General features: G+C 54.2%; 1 protein-coding gene across 2 annotated transcripts in view; it reads right to left on the bottom strand.

Annotated features, from left to right (window-relative positions):
* FAIM2 (Fas apoptotic inhibitory molecule 2) overlaps window positions 1-19,697 on the bottom strand; it is a 29,807-nt gene extending 10,110 nt beyond the window's left edge. The window contains exons 1-11 of one of the 2 annotated variants that reach the window (XM_006202949.4): window positions 19,592-19,697; window positions 15,961-16,159; window positions 13,153-13,256; window positions 12,678-12,742; window positions 12,155-12,208; window positions 6,014-6,064; window positions 5,636-5,675; window positions 5,127-5,164; window positions 4,523-4,610; window positions 4,144-4,239; window positions 2,413-2,466 (exon numbers count right to left, since the gene is read on the bottom strand). In XM_006202949.4, the coding sequence (XP_006203011.1) occupies window positions 2,413-2,466; window positions 4,144-4,239; window positions 4,523-4,610; window positions 5,127-5,164; window positions 5,636-5,675; window positions 6,014-6,064; window positions 12,155-12,208; window positions 12,678-12,742; window positions 13,153-13,256; window positions 15,961-16,159; window positions 19,592-19,606 (804 nt within the window). In that variant the 5' untranslated portion in view covers window positions 19,607-19,697. Of the gene's footprint in view, window positions 1-2,412; window positions 2,467-4,143; window positions 4,240-4,522; window positions 4,611-5,126; window positions 5,165-5,635; window positions 5,676-6,013; window positions 6,065-12,154; window positions 12,209-12,677; window positions 12,743-13,152; window positions 13,257-14,949; window positions 15,065-15,960; window positions 16,160-19,591 lie in introns of those variants that run through there. The other variant, XM_072972830.1, reaches the window with a different exon arrangement.
* Between the last annotated feature and the right edge of the window lie 1,848 nt (window positions 19,698-21,545).

Raw genomic sequence — 21,545 nt, 5'->3', positions numbered from 1 at the left:
TCTGAAGAGGGTTAAGAGAGAACAGGAGAAGAGAGAGAGGGAGGAGAGGAATGGGAATTTGTGTAAATTCCCTTATAAGGAGTTTTGCTCTAAAGGGGGAACTAGAGGGAGATGTGGGCTCAGACTGTTTTGTGTGTGGTTTTTTTTTCAGATGCTGACAGAAATAACCCAGTAGGGAGGGCCATACTGGTGGTGCAAGAAAGGGAGGGGGAAAATTGCTGGAGAGATCTCCTCAGGCTCTCCCCACTTCGAGCCAACAGAAACCGAGGGGGACCAAGGGGGAACCTGGAAATGGCACCTGGGTCCTGTCCTAAATCTGCTCCTTCCTGGCAGTGGGACTCTGTGCCAGCTCCTTAACAACGGGGGCTTCAGATGTGGAAAGCAGGTTTATAACATCAGCACTGCCTCCCTCGCTGGGTTGTGATGGAGATCCAGTGAGGTAATAGGTGTGAAAGTTCTTTGTATAATGTAAAGGGTGGAACAGATGGTTGGGATTATTTTTATTATTCTAATAACACCGCGGATTATTAAACAAATTTAAGGGGTTACTGTTCATTCAACCCTACTTGTACGCACAGCCTCCTGGAATAGCTGACATACTTGCTGTGACCTGATCAGCATGAAGCCAAGTAAACATCCTAAACATCCGACCCTCCTTCGCTCCTCGCTCTCCTCCCACTCTGCCCTGCACGATGCCTCTTCTTCCAACTGTCCCTGGCAAACGCTGTCCTCTGAGGCCTGGCCAGGCTCCCCCTGTCTGACCCTCCCTCTTCTTTCCTCCTAGCCTGACTCCCCACCTCATCCTTTTCACTGAAATTTGTCTTTAGCAGGTGCTGCTGGAGGAAAGAGCACTGGTCCAGGAGCCAAGAGAAGTTAGTGTTGTAGGATAACCACCCCTCGTGGTTTGCCCAATCTTGGAGTTCCTAGGGGTTCCCCCAAGAAGTGGGACTTTCAGTGCTAAAACTGGGGAAGTTCTGGGTAAACTGGGATAAAGGTCACCCTACTCTTAACCAAGGCCACACTCAATTGATTTACCACTGTCTTGCAGGGAAACCTTAGACAAATCACTGAACAAGTTTTCTCACCTGTAAAATGAGAGGCTTGAAGTTTCTCTAGACCCCTTTTTAGTCCTGTCCAGCCCTCAAGTTCTGAGCCTGGAGGTCATTTACTCCACCAGTATTTACTGAGTGCCACCATGTGCCACGCACTGTGCTCTTCCTGCTGACTACGGCAGCCTGGACACACAGCACACACGTCACATGTTGTAGGTGCTCAGTAAAGACCTATGGAAATGGATGAATGAACCTACCACACTCCCATTCCTGGCATGATCCCTATCCAAACCCCTCAAAACCTTTGCTCATAATTCTGACTCCCTATTTCCCCTCATCTCTGCTCCCTCAAATCTGTTACCCATAAGCTTCTGGAACCTGTGATTCGGCCCGGAGCTCGGGCCAGACTGAGTTGAACTGAACATTCCAGTGAGGGAAAGGAGAGCCTGGTCACTGCTCCTGCTGGCAGTGGAGGTTTACCTTGGATGCCACATCCCCCAAGAACATGTCACCAACACATGCTTGTCAAACTGGGAGGATCCTGGACTACCACATTCAGGTGCTGGGAGCCCCTGAGCAAAGGTCCTGTGTTGGGCTGCTCCAGGCAGATGTCTGCCCCTGGTCACCTTCTGTCACCTGGGCATCTGCCTCTAGCCACGCCACTCCCTTCCCCACCTAGCCTCAGACCCTGAGTGGGGCTCTGGGGCCAGACTGTCCAGATTCTCAATCTGGCTGTTTACTTCCTAGGATGCTGTGTGCTCTCGGCACGTCATGTAAAGTCTCTGAGCTTCAGGCTCCGTGTCTCAATTGGAGAACAATAGAATCTATTTTAGAGTTATGGTGACATTCAGTGTAGGTGGGGAGCTTGCAGTGGGAGAAGCCTCTCGATAAACATCAACTATCATTGTTATGATAATCATAATCATCGTCATCAACTCTCTCAGTTTGGTGAGAACCAAGAAAGACAAGCTCAATCTAACTGCATCTCTGTCACAGCATACTTGGAATCTCCCTTGCTCCAAGAAGCCTTCCCAGATTACCCCAGGAGGGCATGACTAACTTAGTCCATGTGGCCAGGACACCCTCAGTCTCTCACCCTCCACAAGCAGCACTGGACCTCTCCACGAGCCAAGGGCACCTCTTCCCAGCTCTGTTGTTAAGCGTCAATCTCACTGTTACAACCTTTCCCCTCTTCCCAGGTCAGCTGGCCTGTCTTGGGGACCTGAGAGAACTCCCTGACCACAGCACTGCGCCCCTCGCTGCCCCCTGGGAGGAGGGCTGTGAGGAAGACGGTGATGGTGGAGGGGCCTGGGAAGATGGTGGGAGGCTGAGAAGGGGGGCCCCAGGGGGCCACACTCACCAATGTAAACACGCCTGCTCCCAGTACGGCATACACTGCGTGGAGCCAGGGCACCTGCAGGCAGATGTAAAATGGGCTTAGGGCTGGCGAGATGAGCAATGGGGCAGAGGCGCACGGAGGAGGGATCCGTCCGGAGAATGAAGGATATGGGACAGACCTCCCCACTGGGGGCCTGCTCTCACCCCTGCAAACCCAGCCCCAGACTGAGAGGTCCTTGATTCTCTGTGTGCTCAGGGTGGATGGGGGTACCCCAGGATAACAGGGATCATGAGGGACTGGCAGGGGAGCTCCCAACTGGCACTTCTTCCCTCCACACACAGCCCCAGGCTCAGGCTGGCCCAGAGTGACTCATCCTATTGGGGCCCTGTCATCCTGCCAGCCTGGGCCTGGCCTGAGGCTGCTCCCTCCTCCCAGTGTGCACTCATCCCTGAGCCGTCTGTCTGTCCCTCTGTCTGGAGCTCCCTGGCTCAGCCTGTGGGGGTTAGGGGCTCAGGCAGAAGGGGACATAGGCTTGAACTTAGGGGTGTGGGAGGGGCATCTAGAGCCCCTGCCAACTGTGCATGATGGGATTGCCTGCAGAGGCTGGAACAGCATGCCCACTTCCCAACCTCTGCTTCCCCCAGGTCTCAGGGGCACCCAGCTGTGTGTGAAAATCCTTCAAAAGGTGCCACACCAGCCCTGCCCTCCATAGGGCGTTCCTCCAGAAGATTCCTGGAAACACAGGCATCCCATTAGCCTGACCCAGGTCAATAAAGGGTTCTTTGAAGCTCTGGGGCCCCTTCCTGTACACCCCCATCCTAGATACACAGAGGGCCCCCAGGCCAGCTCCGGGTCCTCCCTTGGTCAACAGGATTGTGGGAAGAGTCAAGGAAATGCCAGAACCAATCCTGATGTCCTGGACTGGGAGCCAGTACCCTGGGGGCTGGGCAGAACAGGGTGAGCAAGTGGGGAGTGAGGAACACTGCTCCCAGACTGGCAGAAAAGGGGGACCACGTACCAAAGGTGGCTAAGAGAATCTGGGGAAAGCTGTAAGCACCGAGCCTTCAGCAGGGGTCCAGTAGCTTCCTCTCTTGGGTTCCCAGGAGTCAAATCCCCTCCTGTGATGCCCTCAATCTGCCCCTTCTCCACTTGCAGCAGTCTGAGTGCCTGGAACAGGTCCCTGAGCCCTGAGCAGTCCTAGCTGGATTTTCCAGGGAAGCCATACACTTACTTCTTAAAGAGCTGAGATTTGACTGCCCCTACGGACACTCTAATGGGATGAGGGTATGTTCGGAGCCCCACTGTCCCACTTCTCGCCCACCTGGCTAGCCCGATGCTGCCTCCCCTGGATTTGGCTGATCCCCCAAGAATTCCAGGAGGTCCTTCCACTGGGCCTGGCAGCTCCAGGGAGCTCCAGAGCTCCCTCCCCTGCTGGGGGTTTAAATGCTCCTCGCCCTCCCCCTCAGCCTCACCTCCGCCGCCCCCGAGAGGGGCTGTATGGGAAAGGTGAAGCCGGATGTGGCTCATGTAGTGGGCAGGTGCCCAGGCCTGCTAAGAAAAGCCTCCTTTAGTTGTTTGCTTACAGTGCCAGTAAGCCCAGGGCAGGTGCCAGGAGAGGCAGGACAGGACGGCAAGCTGCGAGCCCTTGGCTCTGGGCCTTCCCTGGAGGATGTAGGAGGAAGCGGCACCCTCGGGCCAGCGGTCCCTCCCCCTCTACCCCCATGCAGCTGGCTGGGAGACCTGGAGACTCACATATTGGAAGGGCAGGAGGATGGCCAGGATGAGTCCACTGAAGAAGAGAGTCATGAGCAGCACGAAGAGCACACCCTGGCAGGACGTGAAGTCGAACTGCAGGGATGGGATGGGTGTCAGCTGCCGGGCCTCAGGCCTGCACAGGGCGGCTCGGCATTCCTGGGGGCCCTGGCCGGGCAGTGTGCTGGCAGGAAGGCCGAGGCCTCTGCGGCAGGCCACAGTCTTGTGCTTACCCTCAGAACCCAGCATCCCTCCCCACCTCACCCCAGGTGGCCTCCCCAGACCCTACTCATCCCCTTTACCTCTCCCCAGCCAGGGAATCCAAGCTCGGAGCCCCCACCCCCTCTGCTTTCCCCTGGCCGCAGGCGCTGGAGCTGACCTTGGTCTGGAAGCTAAAGACGGTGACGGAGAGGCAGACGAGGGCCGTGATACCCAAGCATAGCAGCACAGATGTGGTGTTGTAGTAACTGCAGGACCGTCAGGCTAGAGGTCAGCTTTAGGGCAGGGCTTCTGGTCTCCCCCAGCCCTCCTCCCAGGCCCACCCTCCTCTGCCAGGACCTGATCCCACGACCTCTGGTCTCCGCCCTCTCCCCTCTCCCCTGATCCATTCTCTACTTCCCCATCCTTTCTGCTGGGACCTGCTCTCCCCAAATCCTTAGACTCAAACTCTTGCTAGAAGGATCTTGAAGAGGTGAGAGTGGGGGTGGGGAGGGGCTTGTGCTCGCACCTGGAAGTGGTTTGCAGGGAACCATGTGATCATGAACCTGGGGTTTTTTAAGCTGCAGCTTGAGAGGCGTCACCTTGCTCTCCTCTGTCCTCCACCCCCACCCCACTGACCTGGCCAGGTCCTGGAGGCGCTGTCTGCCCGAGGAGAGCAAGGTGAAGGCTCTAAGCCAGTGTCTCCTACCTGCCTGAACCACTCCCCCATCTAAATGCTCCCAGGAGAGATGATGTTTAGGGCACCTTCTGCCTGTCCCCTTTACCTGGACAGCATGCCGGTGAGGTAGGCCATGGACAAGGTCTGAAAGGAGAAGCAAGATGAGGGACACCTTCAAGGGCCAGCCCGGGTCTCCACCCCCTGTGCCTACCCCTCAACTCTTGAGTCTGCTTCGCTTACACACACATTTACCTCCAGGACTTCCCCTGGTGAAGGAGGTCCCAACAGGCCTTGCGCCAGCTGTCTCTATCTTTCGTACCCCTATTTTTCCTCCTTTCTAAGACCCCCCTGCTCATCCATAGCTCTAGGATTCCCCATACAAATCTCTTCAAAACAAAATCAAAGTGGAAAGGGAGACTGGATGGAGTAGGGAGAGAAAGCCCATTTGGAACGAGAGGGATGTCTTTGTAGAAGAAGTGGGGTGAAAATCCCCCAGACGCCCCCAGCGACCTCACATTGGATGCCCCCAATTCCTGGCCCTCAAAGCCCAACCTCCAGGCCTCCTCCCTCCCTCCCCACTCAGCGTCTAACCCCAGACACCCCCACATCACTTACGAAGACAGTCAGAAGGATCAGGTTCCAGGGGAAATGCCTCCTGTAAGGCAAGCCACCGAGTTCAGAGGAGAGTGGGGAGGGGGGTGCCAGCAGCACAGGGGGTCACTGCTGCACGGAGGGGTCTCTGCCCAACCCCCCCACTCCTTGGAGCCTCTTCCTTCAGCCACATCCCCACGTGCCTCCATCTGTCCACTCACCCTCCCTCAACCTCTGAGGTGCCAAGTAAAGGGGGGAGGGGCAGGACTGCTTGATGGAGCCCAGAGAAGGATGGGGCCCTCTTAGGGGTTCACAGCACCTAAGTGGCAGGAAGGACTGGGGCCAGAACTTCCAAAATCTTGCTCATGTTCCCACAAGTTGCTCCTCAAGCCATCATCATACCTGGGTCCAGAACAGCAGGCCAGGGTCAGGTAGGTTGCAAAGAACACAGCGCTGAGAGACAGATGGGCGGGTGAGTTAGCTAGTCCTCCCTGAAGCCCCTCCACCCAGTCCCCTGCTCATTCCTCTCTCTGCCAACCCTGCCCTTAGGGCACCAAGCAGGGTTCTTCGGGGCAGGGGAGGTTGGTTAAGACCACGATAATCCTAGAGCCTTGCAACCAGCTATGGGGTGATCCAATATCCAAAAGAGAGGAAGAGGACTAAGATGAGCCTGCTTCTAGAAATACTGAATCTTGGGTGCCAAGGGATAGCTAACCACCCAATCTAAAGTGGTTCCCTCCAGGGGGGAGGGTATAGCTCAGTGGTAGAGCATATGCTTAGCATGCACAAGGTCCTGGGTTCAATCCCCAGTACCTCCATTAAAAATAAATAAATTTTTTAAAGAAGTGGTTCCCCCCAGACACTATCTTATTATTTCAAAAAATATGAAAAGCTCATATACAATGTTCCCTATGTGCCAGGCAGAGTGCTAAGTGCTTTATAATATAATCCTTATATCTGCTCTGTGAAGCACGTTCTTCATTTGACAGCTGAGGCACAGTGAGGTCAGGGACTTGTCCAAGGTCATGGAGCTACTACATGGCAGAGGCGGGATTAGAAGCCAGGCATTCTGGCTCCTGAGTCCTGGCTTATCACCGCCACCCCGCACTGCCTCCCTCAGACCCTTTCCTCGCCCTGTCACTACCTGTAATGATCTTGTCGCTCTGCCAGCACCTGGCACAGCAAGAAGTACCTGTGGCATGAATTTCTGGAGCAGGCAGCCATGTCCAGGAGACTGGCAGGAAGCTCAGGTGTAACCCAGAAGTAGGGGCTGAGGACTGAGGAGTTTCTGGAAAGCGGTGGAGGAGGAGGCCAGTCCAGATGGGAGATAAGGGCTGAGGACCCAAGGATGGGGCATGCTCATTCCTACTGAGATGGATGCCAACATCGATGCCTGGTCTGCAGCCCCCAGTGCACCCTCAACATGGTGCCTGCCTCTCTTCCCCATCTCACTCCTTGGTTCTCTCATCCGTTCTCCATAGCAATTCCAACCCATCTCCCTCTGTCTGCAAACCTCCCAGGCTGCCGCACTCTACTGCTGGTCTGGCCTGATGTGTCCCAGAAAGATTGGAGATGAGGTGGGGCTTCCCTGGCTGCCTGCCTGCCACCTGCAAACATCACGTCACACATCTGTGTGCCCTGCCTCTGGCCCTCCTCCCGTCCCAGGCTAATCCCCTCCGCCTCTGGTCCCACACTCAACTACCCTGTCATCTCTATTGCTTACCCCTTGCCACTGCCACCTCTTCTACTCACAAATCTCCCCAGCTGTTCTCCATCTTTAACCAACATCTTCCCTGGCTCTAGTTACTGCCACTTTATCCACCCTCACAGCCAAGCTCCTTGAAGAAGCTGTCTCCGCTCATGGTGTCTTCTCCATCTCACAACTACTCCTCAACCCAACAAACCAGCCCCAGCCCCACTTAATGAAAGCTGGCTTTACCGCATCACTGTGACCTTGCTGAGTCCAACTGACGTTTGTTACTCTTTAACTTACCTGGCTTCTCAATATCTGATCTCTCCCACTGTTTCCCTGGTTCCGCAATGACACATTCTTGGGTCCCCTCTTACCTCTCTGACCCCTCCTTCTCAGTCTCCTTCAGAGTAACTCTAGCTCTGCCGGGCTCCTTCAGCACAGGGGCCCGTCAGGCTGTCTCCCTGCACACTCCCCTCCGGTGGGCTCACTCATCCCCAGGACTCCTTTTATTAGGCAGATGCTCATGACTTCCACACCCATATTCCTGATCTAGCATTTCCTTCTCAACCTCAGACCCGAATAACCAACTGCCTACTGAGCCTACATAGCTATTCAGAAACGTGCCAAATGCAGCAGGTTAGAGCCAAACTTGCCCTCTTCCCTGCTTCTTCTCCTGCATCTCCTATTGCAAAGGACAAGTTGTGCAGCCTCCAAGTCACCCAACCAGTGACCTCAGTCAGCTTTGACTCTCACACTGCCACGCCCAACTAGTCACCTGGACCTATGGATCCTCTACCCAGGTAGCTCTCAAATCTGCCCCTCTTTGGAGAGGGTATAGCTCAGTGGTAAAGTACATGGTGCTTAATATGCATGAGGTCCTGAGATCAATCCCCAGTACCTCTATTAAATATATATATAAATAAACCTAATTACTGCCCACCCAAAAGAATTTAAAAAAAAAGAGATAGACTTTTAAAAAAAAGACAAAATATCTGTTCCCTTCTTTCCATTTCCACTACCATCCTTTTAGTTCGGTCTGTCCATCTGGTCTTCCTGCCTCCAGCCCTGCTTTCCACTCTCCAAACTATAGGCATGTCCGATCATGTGACTCATCTGTTTAAAATTCCAAAGACCTGGCAAAGCCCTGCAAGATCTGCTCCCCCACCTCTCCAGCCCATCCCTCCCTGCACTCCGTCCCTCCATTCTACCCTCATCGCCCTGGGCACCCTCACAATGTGCCCATCACTCTGCTGCTGCGGCTAGAAAGGACGAACAGACCAGGACGCCTGAGACTGGGGTTAGAGGGGCTGTGACCCACGGGCATACCTCAACCAAAGCTTGCACCCCGCACCGTACACCCTACAGGCCTGCTCATCTGACCCCGACCCAGATGTAGTATCCAGAGCAAGCTATTGCCTAACCTGGGGCCTGACCTTCAAATATTTCTAGATGAAATGTGAATGCACAGGGACTGTGGGGGTTGAGACAAGCCTATGGGGTTTGGTGACTGGGAGCCCTCTATCTTCATCCTTCCCTACCCTTCAGTGGTTCTCAAATGAAGCACACCACTGTCACAGTGATGGAGGGGTTCTCAGCACCAGGGCCAGGGCCGCAGGACACCCTGCTCCGTGAGGGACGGTGGAGTCATCCTGACCCATTTATTGAGAAACACCCCAGCATTTGCTCTCTTTTGGTCTCCCTTGAGTCACGGGTCAGTCACTTCAAAAATAATGATAATAATAATAGCCTTGTCTATGTGCATCCTGGGCGTGGGGCCTGTCTCCCTGGCCAGACTGGAAGCTTCTTAAGGGCAAGGCCCAGCCTCCTTTTCTCTATGGTCCAGAGCTCCTCAACCCTCAAGGTGAGTGGTCGGGAGGAAAGGCAGAGGGACTGCTGACCTGGCATGTATGGTGCAGTCTGGGAGCCTGACACTCAAGTTCACATCCCAGTTCTACCACCACTATTGTGTGACCTTGAACAAGTTACTTAATTGGAGAGCCCCAGATTCCTTCTATGTGAAACAGGAATACTGGTACCAGCTCACTGGGCTGTAGCGAGGACTGAATGAGGGCATGCATGGCTGGAGCATTTAGCACAGGGCCTGGCACAGGGTAGTGACCTGCGGATGGGAGTTGTTATTATTATAATTAGAATCTGGCTGATTGACAGCTTCCTGGAGAGGCTCAGGCTCACCTCCCCCCAGCTTTGGTCTCACACTTTTCCTCCTCTGCTGGGTTCCCCTTCCTCTACCCCACAGCCCTCACTCCTCCCCACCTTGGGGAGGCTCGCAGCTCCCGCTGCCAGGGCTCAGAGGGAACAATCAGACAATAAGGCAAGAGCCCACCGAGGGAGATGACTGGGGCCTGGAGAAAGGCGGGGAGCGGGAGCTGGGAGGGGCGCTTGCAGGGTGCTGGGTGCTGGAAGGCTGCCATCCCCAGGAGAGAAGAATGAGTCACAGAAGTGAAAGACTGACTTGCTTGTCAGAGCCTGGGCCTCAGGGCCTGGGCTGGAGCCATGGTCTGTTTACAGAGTGTCAAGACAGAGGAGTGAGGCTCAGGTGGAGGCCAGCGTCTGAACCCAGAGTCCTACCCCAACTCATCCTGCTCTAGGACCAGTTCCCAGCTAGGGGTGGGGGCAGGCAGCAGAACACTGGGGGCAAGTGCTCGGGCTTTGCAGTCAGAAAGACAGACTTCAATCCTGGCTGTGCTGCTTAGTAAGCAATAACTTCTCTTTGAGCCTCAATTTCCTCATCTATAAAATGGGGATAATAATAATATCTGCCTGGTACGGTTGTTAATGATTAAAACGAAGAATATCTGCAAATCACATGGCACAGTGCCACACACATAGAAAAAGACCTGTTTTATTCTTATTGCCATTAAGGGCTTGGTATGTTGGAGAGGTGAGACCCAACAGGTCTCAGACCTGGAGATAAACTTTGGGGGCAGGGGCAGGATGGACAGAGAGGTGGGGAGGGGACAGTGGGGGCAGAGCCACAGGCTGGCTTTCTGAAGAACAGAGCAGTACCTTGATGGTGAATTCCCAAGCACCTTTAAGGCTCTGTGATACCCCATGAAAAGCGCAGGTCCACACCCCCTTCCAACTTCTCTCCACCCCCACCCACCTCTGAGTTCCAGGTCTCTGTTTTCTGCCTGGAGATGTTGAGCAGGAAGGACACTAAATCTCACTATTCAGAGGTCAGATTCTCACATCCACCCTCAGGGAGGTAGACTCTGCCCCTGCTTCTCAAGCTTGCTTATTCCTGGGCTGTGCCCCCACCACCATCTGCTCAGGGCACAGGGTCCTGAAGACCTCTCAGCAGAAGGCCTGATGAAAGGCCTGGGGACTCCATTCCCAAGGTCTCAGGGTGCCGAGGCTGCCAGGCAGTGCTGACGTGCCGGGAGCCATGCCAACTCACCGTGTGTGCTGACCTGGGTGGCAGTCCCTGGGGCCTCATTAGCTTTACCCTACAGTGTCCCCAGATTCTCAAGACGCACCGTCCCTGCCTAGTCTGCAGACAGGCCCTCCATCCTGTGCCCTAAGAAAGGCTCTGAGTGTGAATATCTCCTCCCCAGGGACCCCCAACTTGACTGAGTCCCTCCTCCACTCCTCTGCTCCTCTGAGGAGTCCCCGAGGCCAGGCTGTCTCCCTCCTGTCAGCCTTTGGCTGGCTTCTGTTAACTCGGGGCCCACTCTGGGACTGTTCTGGGCTTGGGTGGTCCAGGAGGCTTTGGGCTAAACCCACATCCCCACCAGATCTCCATCCAGCCATAGGCCTGGGACAGCCGTAGTGAGCAAGCTCCTTGGGTGGACGTTCAGAGCCTCCCAGAAGGCCCCACTGCTCTCTGCACTGTCCCAGATTCCCCTCCCTTGAGCCTTCCAGCACTCTGCCAGCCTAGTCCCTAACTGACCAAATGGGCCACGTGCACTCCCATTCCCACGCTTTTGCTTAAGGCACTCCGGTCCCCAGTCCTCTTGGCTCATCTTTTGAGGTGCACCCCCTGATGTGGACTGAGGGCTCCCCCTCCTCTGGACGTCACTCTTTCACAGGCTACCTTGTGCCATCCACTACCTTCCCCTACTTCCAAGCTGGGCTCACAGTGGGTGCTGAAGGAGCCTGGGTGACAGTAATTCTGCTCTGAGCCCAGGGTGGCCTGGCCTGAAATGATCCAGAATGACTCCGTGATTGCCCACATCGCAAGATCAGAACGACCTTCTCTCAAGTTACCTGCCATGTTCCTTAAAGAGGATGGGACAAGCAGGAGCCCAGTGCTCAAGAGGAAGGGAGTCTGCTGGGCAGAGGAATTATGAGCACAAGCCTCAGCCTGATTCTTGGGTTTGAATCCCATCTCTACCACTGCCTACTTGTGTGACCTTGGGCAAATTACTCAACCTCTCTGAGCCTTAGTTTATGAGGTAATCGTACCCAGTAGATTTGAGGAGCGAAAGCAACAGTGTATCAAGCGCACAGAGCAATACCTGGCCCTTACTAGGCATGCTGTGAGTGGTAGCTATTATGATTAATAATTCGTAAGCACTAATAACAGCCACATTAATAAGAGTAGCAACGTTATCATTAGCGTGGGCCAAGGTGTTCCAGCACTCCTTCTCTTCAGGGCCAAGGTCTCGGTCTCCCAGCATGACCCCAGCCCCACCCTTCCCTCCTTGAGAAGGCAGCAGAACCCACGCCCATCTCCTCTCCTCCCTCTCAGATCTAAACACCCTATAAAGGCTCTTCTGATCATGCCCTTGTGAGGACGGTTCCTGTGGGGTGGGGAGAGGCCATGGGCTGGGATTCTCCCACCTTGTGCCGCTGAGGATGCTCTGGGAAGGGGTCTAGGGTATACTCACTAGGATGCCCAGTACCAGCCTGGGTTGGCTTGGACATAGTCCTTAACGGGGTCACTGCAGAGAAGAGAGGGAGAATCAGAATGTACCTTTTGTCTCCATTTCTATTTCAACGTCTGCACCTGCCCCTTCCCCCACCCATGTCACAGGACTTAAGAGAAGTCCTGAGTCCTTGAGAGAAGAGAGGAGGGCTGTACTGCAGAGGGTGGAGGGAGCCCCAGCCACGGTCTCAGGCTGAGACTCCAAGCCCGGGAGTAGGGCTGGTGCATCTGAGAGGAACAACCACTTCACAGAGACCGGCAGGCCTGAAAAGCACTAAGGCCACCCCACTCCCCCCTCTTCCCACATTGGATGGAGGACCCCTCCGTGTGTGCTAAGGTTCCTCTCCAGCATGAGGGTGACTGCTGCCCTGCTCAAGTATTTTCAGGCAAACATTCCAAGAACTGTCTGCTTCTGGATCCCCCACCCCTACCTGAGGCCTGGCCATACCACCCCTAGAACATGCTGGTCCACACGGCCAACTCACCAGAAGGTAAAGAGAGCCACGACACCCAAAGTCACCAGCAGCTGGATCAAGAGAATGGTATAGACCTAGGGGTGGGAGGGGGTTCCACTCAGCTTGGGAGGCCCTGTTGGAGGCCAAGGAGGCTTAGGCCCCCAGCAAGGCTCAGGGAAGAGCCCAGCTTCCCGGTGACTCGACCTACCTTCCAGACCCACATCCTGTGCCCTCCACCCTCCTCCTTAGGGGTCATTGGACTGGATCCAGGGCAAGGTGAAAGGAGAGCAAAGACACCCCAGATCCCACACCCACAGGATCTGGAGAGAAGAGACCCTGTGATCAGGCACAGCAGGGGGCGCCCCCACTTCCCAGCAGTGCTGTCAGCTGGGATCAGAAGGGACTGGGAGAGGGATGGCCTCTGAGGCAGACGGCTGGACCGGAGCTTCTCTGGGGCTCCCCTAACTCAGCCTTCCCATCCTGGAGAGCTGGGGGAGGCAGTTACCTTTCTAATGAAGACTCGGCGAACTTTCTGGTCATCCCAACTGTAGGTGGTGAAGAGCTCATGGTCTCCAGTGGGGAAACCGCTCTCATAGCTGGAACTGCTGCCTTGAGGGGGCAGGGGAGGGCCATGAGAACACCATACATATAAACACTGTCCCCAGTGGCCACCTGCTCAGTGCTGCCTTTTGTTGGACTGGCTCTTCCGGCCAGGCAAAGCCTTTCTCTCTAGCCCCATTTTCAAAATTCCCGGCCCACCCATCCCACAGAGATCCCAGATTTCTCTCCCAGGATGCCTCTCACCTTCCTTGTTCCAAGTCCTGAGAATGAACTATCATCTCCCCTCCTCACCCACTCCATGCTGGCTAGGGCTCCCTGTGGGCCAAGCTCTACCATACCAATGTGACCTTTCCTTCTCATGTCCCTCCATCCCCCTCCCTGGACACTCTGGCTCCCTCAGGGCTGGGAAGCTGAGAGGGACAACCACTCTCCCAGGGCCACCTTGCACACCCCTGGCTCAAAGGTCCTACCCCAGCTTGCTCTGAGGCCCTTGGGGTGGGAACTGGGGACTTGCTGGATTGGTGGACCTGCTGGTGCTCCAGCTGGGAACCAGGGATGAGGGGAGACCAGAGGCGGGAATAAAGCCAGGACAAGGGCAAGAATGGGTTGAGGATGAAACTGTGGGGTGTGGTCCCAGGACTCAGGCTTTCAGAAGAGCATGGGCTCCACAGACAAACATGTGGATTCCTCCTCAAGACTGACCAGCGGTGTGACCTTAAGCAAGTCACCAGCCCTCTGAGTCTCTTCTATGATGTGGGTCAGTGATATCCACCTCATGGGGACGAAATGAGATAAAAGTGAGAGCTCTGTGCCTGATGGTGACTACACACCCTTCTCCCCCTCATCCCTCCTCTGGGCTGTTCCTAAGGCCTCAGATGTGTCCACTCTGTTCTCCTCCACTGTCCCCGACAGTTCTCTGTGACCTTCCCCTCCACAGCAATAGCCTCCATCTTGGTCTTTCAAAGCTGACCTTGGCAGTGCCCTGCTTCAGGCTCTTTGATGGCTCCCTACTGCCTTTTACTTAAGTCTAAGTTCCTTAACAAAGCTTTCTCAGCCTCCCAGGAGCCCTCCAGCCCCACTGCTCACTATCTATTCTACTTTTCCCCAACCTGACTATATTTTTTTCAACGATGTGCTCTCTTTCCTCTGGGCCTCTGCACATTCTTTCTTTCAGCCATGGACACTCATTTCCCCACCTAACACACGCCATCCTTCAGGACTCCACGAAGATACCCCCTCCTCTAAGAAGTCTTCCCTGACTGTCAAGCAGGTTAGTTGAACTGCCCAGACCACCATCACTGCACCTGTTTCACTGTGTGGTGGTTGTCCACTTACCTGTCTACACAGCCAGCTCTATGAGGGCAGGTCTTACAAATTATTGCATCCTCAGAAATTAGCCCAGTGCCAGACAGTACCTGGCACACACTTAGTAAACATTTGTCATATGCTGACTGAAATGAACTGCCTTCCTCTGCCCCAACAGTTCTTGGGAAAACATTCTTTTAGGCAGCCAGTCCTGGCCACCAGGATATGGGAAATGAGGAAGGGGGAGGGAGGTAGACCCATTGCCAACCTGGGGCTTGGGGACCCTCAACCTCTTATCCTTCACTCCTTCATGTTCCCTCTACAACCTCTCTCAAAGCCCAAATGGCCAGGCCACAGAGGGGAGAAAAGGGGAGGAAAAGCAGCCTGACATGAAAAAGCGTCAGGGGCAGTGGGAAGGGCTCCCATAATACCAGACCTTCGAAGGCCCTCCAGTAGGTCACAGTGGGGTAGGTCTGCTTGGCTCTGGGCTGAGAGGCTTTGTGGTGGGAGGTGTGGACCATGGTGGCCACTCTTTGTGAGGAGAGACTCTGTCTGAGGCATTGTCCCTAGGATCTCTTCTAGAATTCTGTGGGAGAGGAGGGGGTGTTGATAACGTGGGGGAGGGGTCAAGGGACTGCTGAGGGAGGGCGAAGGGGCTGAGGAAGGCATCCTTACAGCTTGCGAGGAGCTGTGTGTTCCCAGCCCTGAAGTCAAGCTCCCACGGGCTGCCCCACCTAACAGAGGGGACCCCACCAGCTGCGGTTCTCAGTCTGCAAGCAGCTGTCATCAGGTTGGGTGGGTCTGCCTATGAATTGTGTCTGGCCATGAGGCATGCTGAGGCTGGCATCCACATACCTTCCCCACATCACGCTCTCCTGCCCCCAGTTAAGGCCTGGGGGAAGGAAAAGAGACAAGGAGGGAGGGTAATGGGTGAAGTGGATCCTCAGGCTCACAGCCCCCAACAACCCTGAGGCCTCTGTGGAGACATGTCCCCACGAAGGGTGCAGATCAGCCAATATGTAAGCACATTGCACCCTCACTCCCAGGGAGCCAGCCCTAGCTAAGGCCTTGGTCAGCTATAGCCTCACTCTATTCCTTCCTGCATCCACTCTGACCTCTCCCATCCCTTCTCTGCATCCCTCTCTTCTAGACTAGCTCCTGGTTTTTCTCTCACATCCATCCCCTCTTTTTGCCCTAGCTTCGTGACTCAGAAACCCCTGCTCCCCATCCAAGAGAACGATGACTGCAGACACCACATCTCCTCTTTCATGGCTTTCTCCTTGACCTACCCTCAGAACAGTCCTCCAAATCCCAACCCTTTGATATCAGAGCCTCATACAACAACCACACAGTACATCTATTTCTGGGAAACTTCCTCCTACCCAGGTTTTCCATCTGGGCCCACCACTCCCCTGATGCTCCAGTCTCCAGGAGCTGAGAGACTTACTGGGGTCCACGTAGGCCCAGCTGGGGTGGAGAGGCACAGCTGAGGGGGCTGGGGGGAAGGCGCCTGCCTTCAGCCCCTCCCCGGAGGTGGCCTCCTCATAGGAAGGTGGGGCCGAGGGCACTGCTGGAGCCTCCTTCTTCTCACCATTTGTCTGCTGCTGCTGCCCCTCTGTCCCGGGGGCCTTGTTAGCCACAGAGAGCTGTGGAATAGAGGCAGAAGGAGACAGTCACCAGGGAAAGGGCGCTTTCCAAGTCCTCCTCACCAGCCCCTCAGTTCTGGAACTTCTGTGGGTACTTTCTCATGTGCATTAGGAAAGGCAGGGGAACAGACAAGAATCTCCCCAATTTATGTGGTGTACATATACAATGGAATATTATTCAGCCTTAAAAAAGAAGGAAATCCTGTCATTTGCAACAACATGAATGAACCTGGATGACATTATACTAAGTGAAGTAAGCCAGACACCGAAAGACAAAAACTGCTTAATCTCACTTATATGTGAAATCTAAAATAGTTGGATTCATAGAAGCACAGAGTAGAAAGGTGGTTTCCAGGGTTTAGGGGTGGGAGAAATGGGGAGACACTGGTCAAAGGGTACAAAGTTTCAGTTATGCACAATGAAGAAGTTCTGGAGATCTAATGTACAGCATGGTGACTACAGTTAACAATACTGTATTGTGTACTTGATATTTGCTGAGAGGGTAGATAAGTGTTCTTGCCACTGGGAAAAAAAAGGTAACTCTGCGAAGTGAAGGATGTGTTAACTAGCTTGATTGTGGTGATCATTTAACAAGTTATAGATATAGCAAAATATCATACACTTTAGATATATACAATTTCTATTTGTCAATTGTACCGCAATGAGGCTGGAAAAGAAAGACTCTGCCTATTTTATAGATGGGAGAACTGAGCTCTAGGAGGGTCAGAGCTGGCCAGGGGCACACACTGGACCTGGATTAGAACTGAGGAAGAAGAAATTTTTAGGAGAACCCACCATTGGTGGTTACTGTCCCCAGGGCAGGGACTGGCTCTATATGGTTCTACTGTTTCCCTGGGGTCCAGGGAAGGGCTGGGCATGGAGTAGGCCCTTAAAAATACTAAATAAACGTTTTTCTCACTTAATCACCCTGCTACTTTGCTACCTGTACTTTGATCCCTGTTTTTTTCTTTTTTTTAACTGAAGTATGGTCAGTTTACAATGTTGTGTCAATTTCTGGTGTACAGCGTAATGTTTCAGTCATACATATACAAACATATATTCCTTTTCACATTCTATTTCATTATAGGTTACTACAAAATATTGAATATAATTCCCTGTGCTATACAGTATAAATTTGTTTATCTATTTTATATATAGTAGTTAGTATCTGCAATTTATCCTTTCCCTTCCCCCTGGTAATCATAGTTTGTTTTCTATGTCTGTGAGTCTGTTTCTGTTTTGTAAATAAGTTCATTTGTGTCTTTTTTAAAGATTTGACCCCTGTTTTTAAATGAGGGAACTGAGGATCAGAAAGGAAGAATGACTCAGAGTCACATATGGTTCCCCGAGCTGCAGAGCCCAGGTACCATCCGCTGGGACTGGCCTCCTGTTGCTGGGCTGGAGATGACCAAGGAGGGTGGGGATGGCAGAGCTGGGAAACAGAAAGGAGGGGAGAGGAGATGGGAGGAAGAAGAAGAGGAATGGGGGCTGCAGGGCAAGGGAGGGGCAAGAGGCCCCGGGACTAAGTGTCTCTTTCTGGCCTCGGCCTATTGGAAACCCAAACCAGAACAGAATCACAGACTTGGGAGAGAAAGCATTTAGTTCAGCCCCTTCATCTTACAGACCAGGAAACTGAAACCCAGTGGGAAATACCCCAAGGCTGGTTGAAAACTCAAGTCTGTTTACACTCAGATATGCCCCCCAGGCCCCACAATGTGCAAGTTAGATTTGGTGAGAGGCTACCAGCTGTGAGGGCCTGAATGATGCCACCAGAGAAGGGAAGATTGGGGTGGCGGAGGTGGTATGAAAACAGAAACAGCACCAAAAGGACTGAGCCTTAGAAAACAAATAGGATTTAGGTCTGGTTTCAAAAAGGTGTTAAACCTGCAGGGCCCCGCAGAGTTCCTTCTTTGCAGGGTGTGTCTAGCTGAGGCTGCCCAGAGACAGACTAGCACCGGAAGGTCTCTGCTTCCATCCAGCTCTGAGGACCACTGAACTCAAAGGGTCTTTTCCATCCCTGGAAAACCTGGGAGCAAGCTGGGGGTGAGGGGCAGAGGAGGAAGGGCGATACATTCACCCCAGGGCAAGAAGCAGCATTGGCAAAGTGACTCATGGAGGTGGGGGTGGGACGTGGAGACAGAGGATCCACAGAGTGGGGAGCTCTTCATTTTCACCACAGTGGATACCCCCAGGCATCCTTAGGGAAGGGCCTTGGATCCGAGTCCTGTGGGAATGGTCCCCTGGCTCATCCGCTTCCCTCCTACTCCCCAACCCCTTTCATCACCCAGACCAGCAGGGTCCTGCCCAGGAAAACCCATCTCAGCCCACCAAAAACAAGGGCCTCGGAGTCCAGCCCCAGGGCTTGTGCTGAAAGAAGGATTATCACCTCTGACTTCTGCCCTGTCCAAAGCTGGTCTTTCTTACCCACGCCACCCTGCTGACCAGCCCCCCAGTCTCCTGGGCCCTGCCCCCCATACACACATATCCGGCATTCTCAAATGCAGTCTGCCCAATGGCAGAAAGTGGTATCACCCAATGACATCATTTTGAGGCCTGATGAGCTTAAAAACAAGGAAAGGAGGGTCTGAGAGCCCAGGGAAGATGCCATTGGCTCTGAGGCTCATCTTGCAGAAAAGAAGGGGGAGTGGAGGGGAGGTCCCTCTTCTATTTTTCTCTGCCCAATCCTTAGCATCCCCAAGCAGAGGCCCAGTGGACCCTCCCTCTTTGCCCCAGGCCCTGGTGGTTGTATAATTCCACAGGCTGTTGATGTTACATAACCTTATTAGGCCAGCCAAGTCTCTGCCCCAGCCCCTACCCTACATCGCAGGTCTAAAATTGGGGGAAAAAGAGAAGACGTTTCATCTGGTCTCATTCAATCCCATGTCTGGCCAAAACCAAAACAAAAATTAGAGCATCCTTAAGCAGGATTGCCATCAACCACCCCTGGCCCCCCAACCACAGGGGATGTATCCAGATATGGAATAACGACAGGGAGCTGGGTGGGGGGCTTCTATGGAGGGTATGAAAGATGAGCATAATATGATTGGGGCTGGGAATGGACCGAGGGACGCATGCCCTATAGGAACTACCCCTCAGGGCTCACCCTGGGGCGCATACACTTACACAGACACACACCAGACACCTAGGCTGACTCCTTAAGGGGACCTGGGCGCCTGTGAAGAGTCCTGTTATGCCAACGCATGGGGTGGAAGGTAGATGGGAGGAGAGGTGAGCCTGGTGGGAGGGAAGAGGCCACAACCCTTTCCTTGAAATGGGCCTTCTGGTCCTCTGACTTCAGCAAGGACCGCAGAGGACCTTCGCACAAAAGCCAAGGAAGGATGCTTATAGTGGTCCGAAAAGCTTGCTTAGGATGACAGGGAAATGGGGGATCCAGAGGATGGAGGATGGTGCAGGCGGGGGAGATGTCGGTACCTTTCCCTGGGTCATGGTTCCGTCTCTCGGGGAAGGGGGTGCCTGAGGCAGGGGCGGCTGCTTGGGTCACCGCAGCCTGCCTGCGTCTCTTCCTTCCTCCGCGTGGGTTCTAGCAACATCCACTGCAGCCAGGCCAGGAGGACCGGAGTGTACCATCCAGGAGCGGGAGGGGGGATCTGGGGCGGGCCAGGAGGCTGCTGCGGAGGCCTCTGCGGATTTGACAGCGGAAGGGGAGAGGGTGGCGCACCGCCCCCTCCTCCCACCCCCTCCATCCTCGTACCCTACCCCACCCCCACTTCCCCGGGACTAGGGAGCGCTGCGCTGCGGGGCTCCCCAGGTGGATGGGTCCGCGCGGGCGGGAGCAAGCGCCAGGACTGCGTGTGACACCCGATCAGCTGATGCTGCCTGCCAGTAACTGGATCTGGGTATCAGGGCCTAATCTCTCCACCATTTCTGCCGCTGACAGGCTCCGTCAGTACCTCTGCCTTTTCCCCCCTCCGTCTTTGGATGCGGCCCTGATTTCTGTCTCCATCTCCACCTCCTGTCTCATCATCTCTATTTCGTCATCCACGCTGGGGTGGGAAGTCTCCGCTGTCTTGTCACCCTACCAGGCGTCTAACAGGGCCCCTGGGCCCTAAGTTCCTGTGGGCCCTTGGGCGAGTCATGTGGGCCCCTCTCTTGCCTCTCTTTTCTCACCTGCAAAATGGGAGCAACAGGCCCCTCACAGAGGCCTGGGGAGGGAGGAAGCAGCTTCTGTTTTTTTAAACCCTGCCTGGACATTTTACCAGATGTTTCTAGAGGACCTCTAGTTCTGTGTCAAAGCCTCTCCAACCTCCTACACTGCCCCCTTTCTGCCTCACTTTCCACCTCCATCACCCCTGTTTCCATCTCTTCCCCATTCCAGGGCTGGTCCCATCCCCTTTCCCAGGCTTGTCCTTGGGAACCTGGCCATCACCAAGCCCTGTTTTCTGCAGTTGCTGCAGTGTTACTGTGGGATTTGCAATCTCAAGAGCTGGGCTCGAGTCCCAGTTTAGTCACCCACTAGCCGTGTGACTTTGGCACAGCCTTAACCTCTCTGAGCTGCAGCAGCTCCTATGGAAAGGAGAACAGCAGAGCTCTGTCCTTTCTAGATTTACTGTAAGACGCATGGGTCATTGTGGTGAAAGTACACTGAAGACCACAATGTGTTGCAGGCATTTGAGTTATTATTAACCGAGGAAATCTCTTTCCAGTGTCTTGAGCTGTCCCAGAGTGAGGACTGAGATCTGCCTAAAAAGAGGGATCTGAACCTTGTAGGGTGGGATGAGAAACCAAGACCTGGTGCAGGTGGCGGTGGCCCCTTACCTTCTGACAAGTGAGAAAGCAGGGCCCAGGGGCGGCAGGTAAATTGTTGAAGTCTTTTTACCACCTCTACTCACTTGGTGTCTCCCACTCTATAACCACCAACTTCTCACACACTTACTTAAACATGGGCCTCTCTGTCCAGAGGCTCTGTCAGTCCCCACAAGCCTGAGCGCCTCCCTGTCCCGGCACTCTCCTCCTTAGCCCTTCATCCGGCAAGCTGCCCCTGGCCCTGGCACTGCTACTGAAGCTCTACCCAGCATCCCAGCTTCTGGCCTTCCCCTCCTTCTCTGCATCTGTGTTCTGGAGCATTTTCCTTCTCCTGTTTGACAGCTTAAGTGCCATCTCCTCCAGGAGGCCTCCTTGGCCCCGAGTTCAGGTGAGATGCTCTCTTCTGTGGTTTCAGAGTGCCCTGACACAGCACCTGTCACATGGCACTGTGGAGTTCCTTTGTCCGTCTCCCTGCTAAACTCTAAGAGGTCCTGTCTGTAGATGTTTTGTGTTGGCAGGACTGAGGACTGTGTCAGGCATGTGCAATGCATTCAGTGACTCCTATTACTATTACCCAGACATGTGGTGCTACACAGAGCCTGAATTTATGTAGAACTTGGCA

Source organism: Vicugna pacos, chromosome 12 (genome assembly GCF_048564905.1).
Source record: "Vicugna pacos chromosome 12, VicPac4, whole genome shotgun sequence".
NCBI classification, from domain to species: Eukaryota; Metazoa; Chordata; class Mammalia; order Artiodactyla; family Camelidae; genus Vicugna; species Vicugna pacos.
The sequence above is the reverse complement of the archived record's forward strand: the minus strand, read 5'-3'. Positions and strand labels throughout refer to the sequence as shown.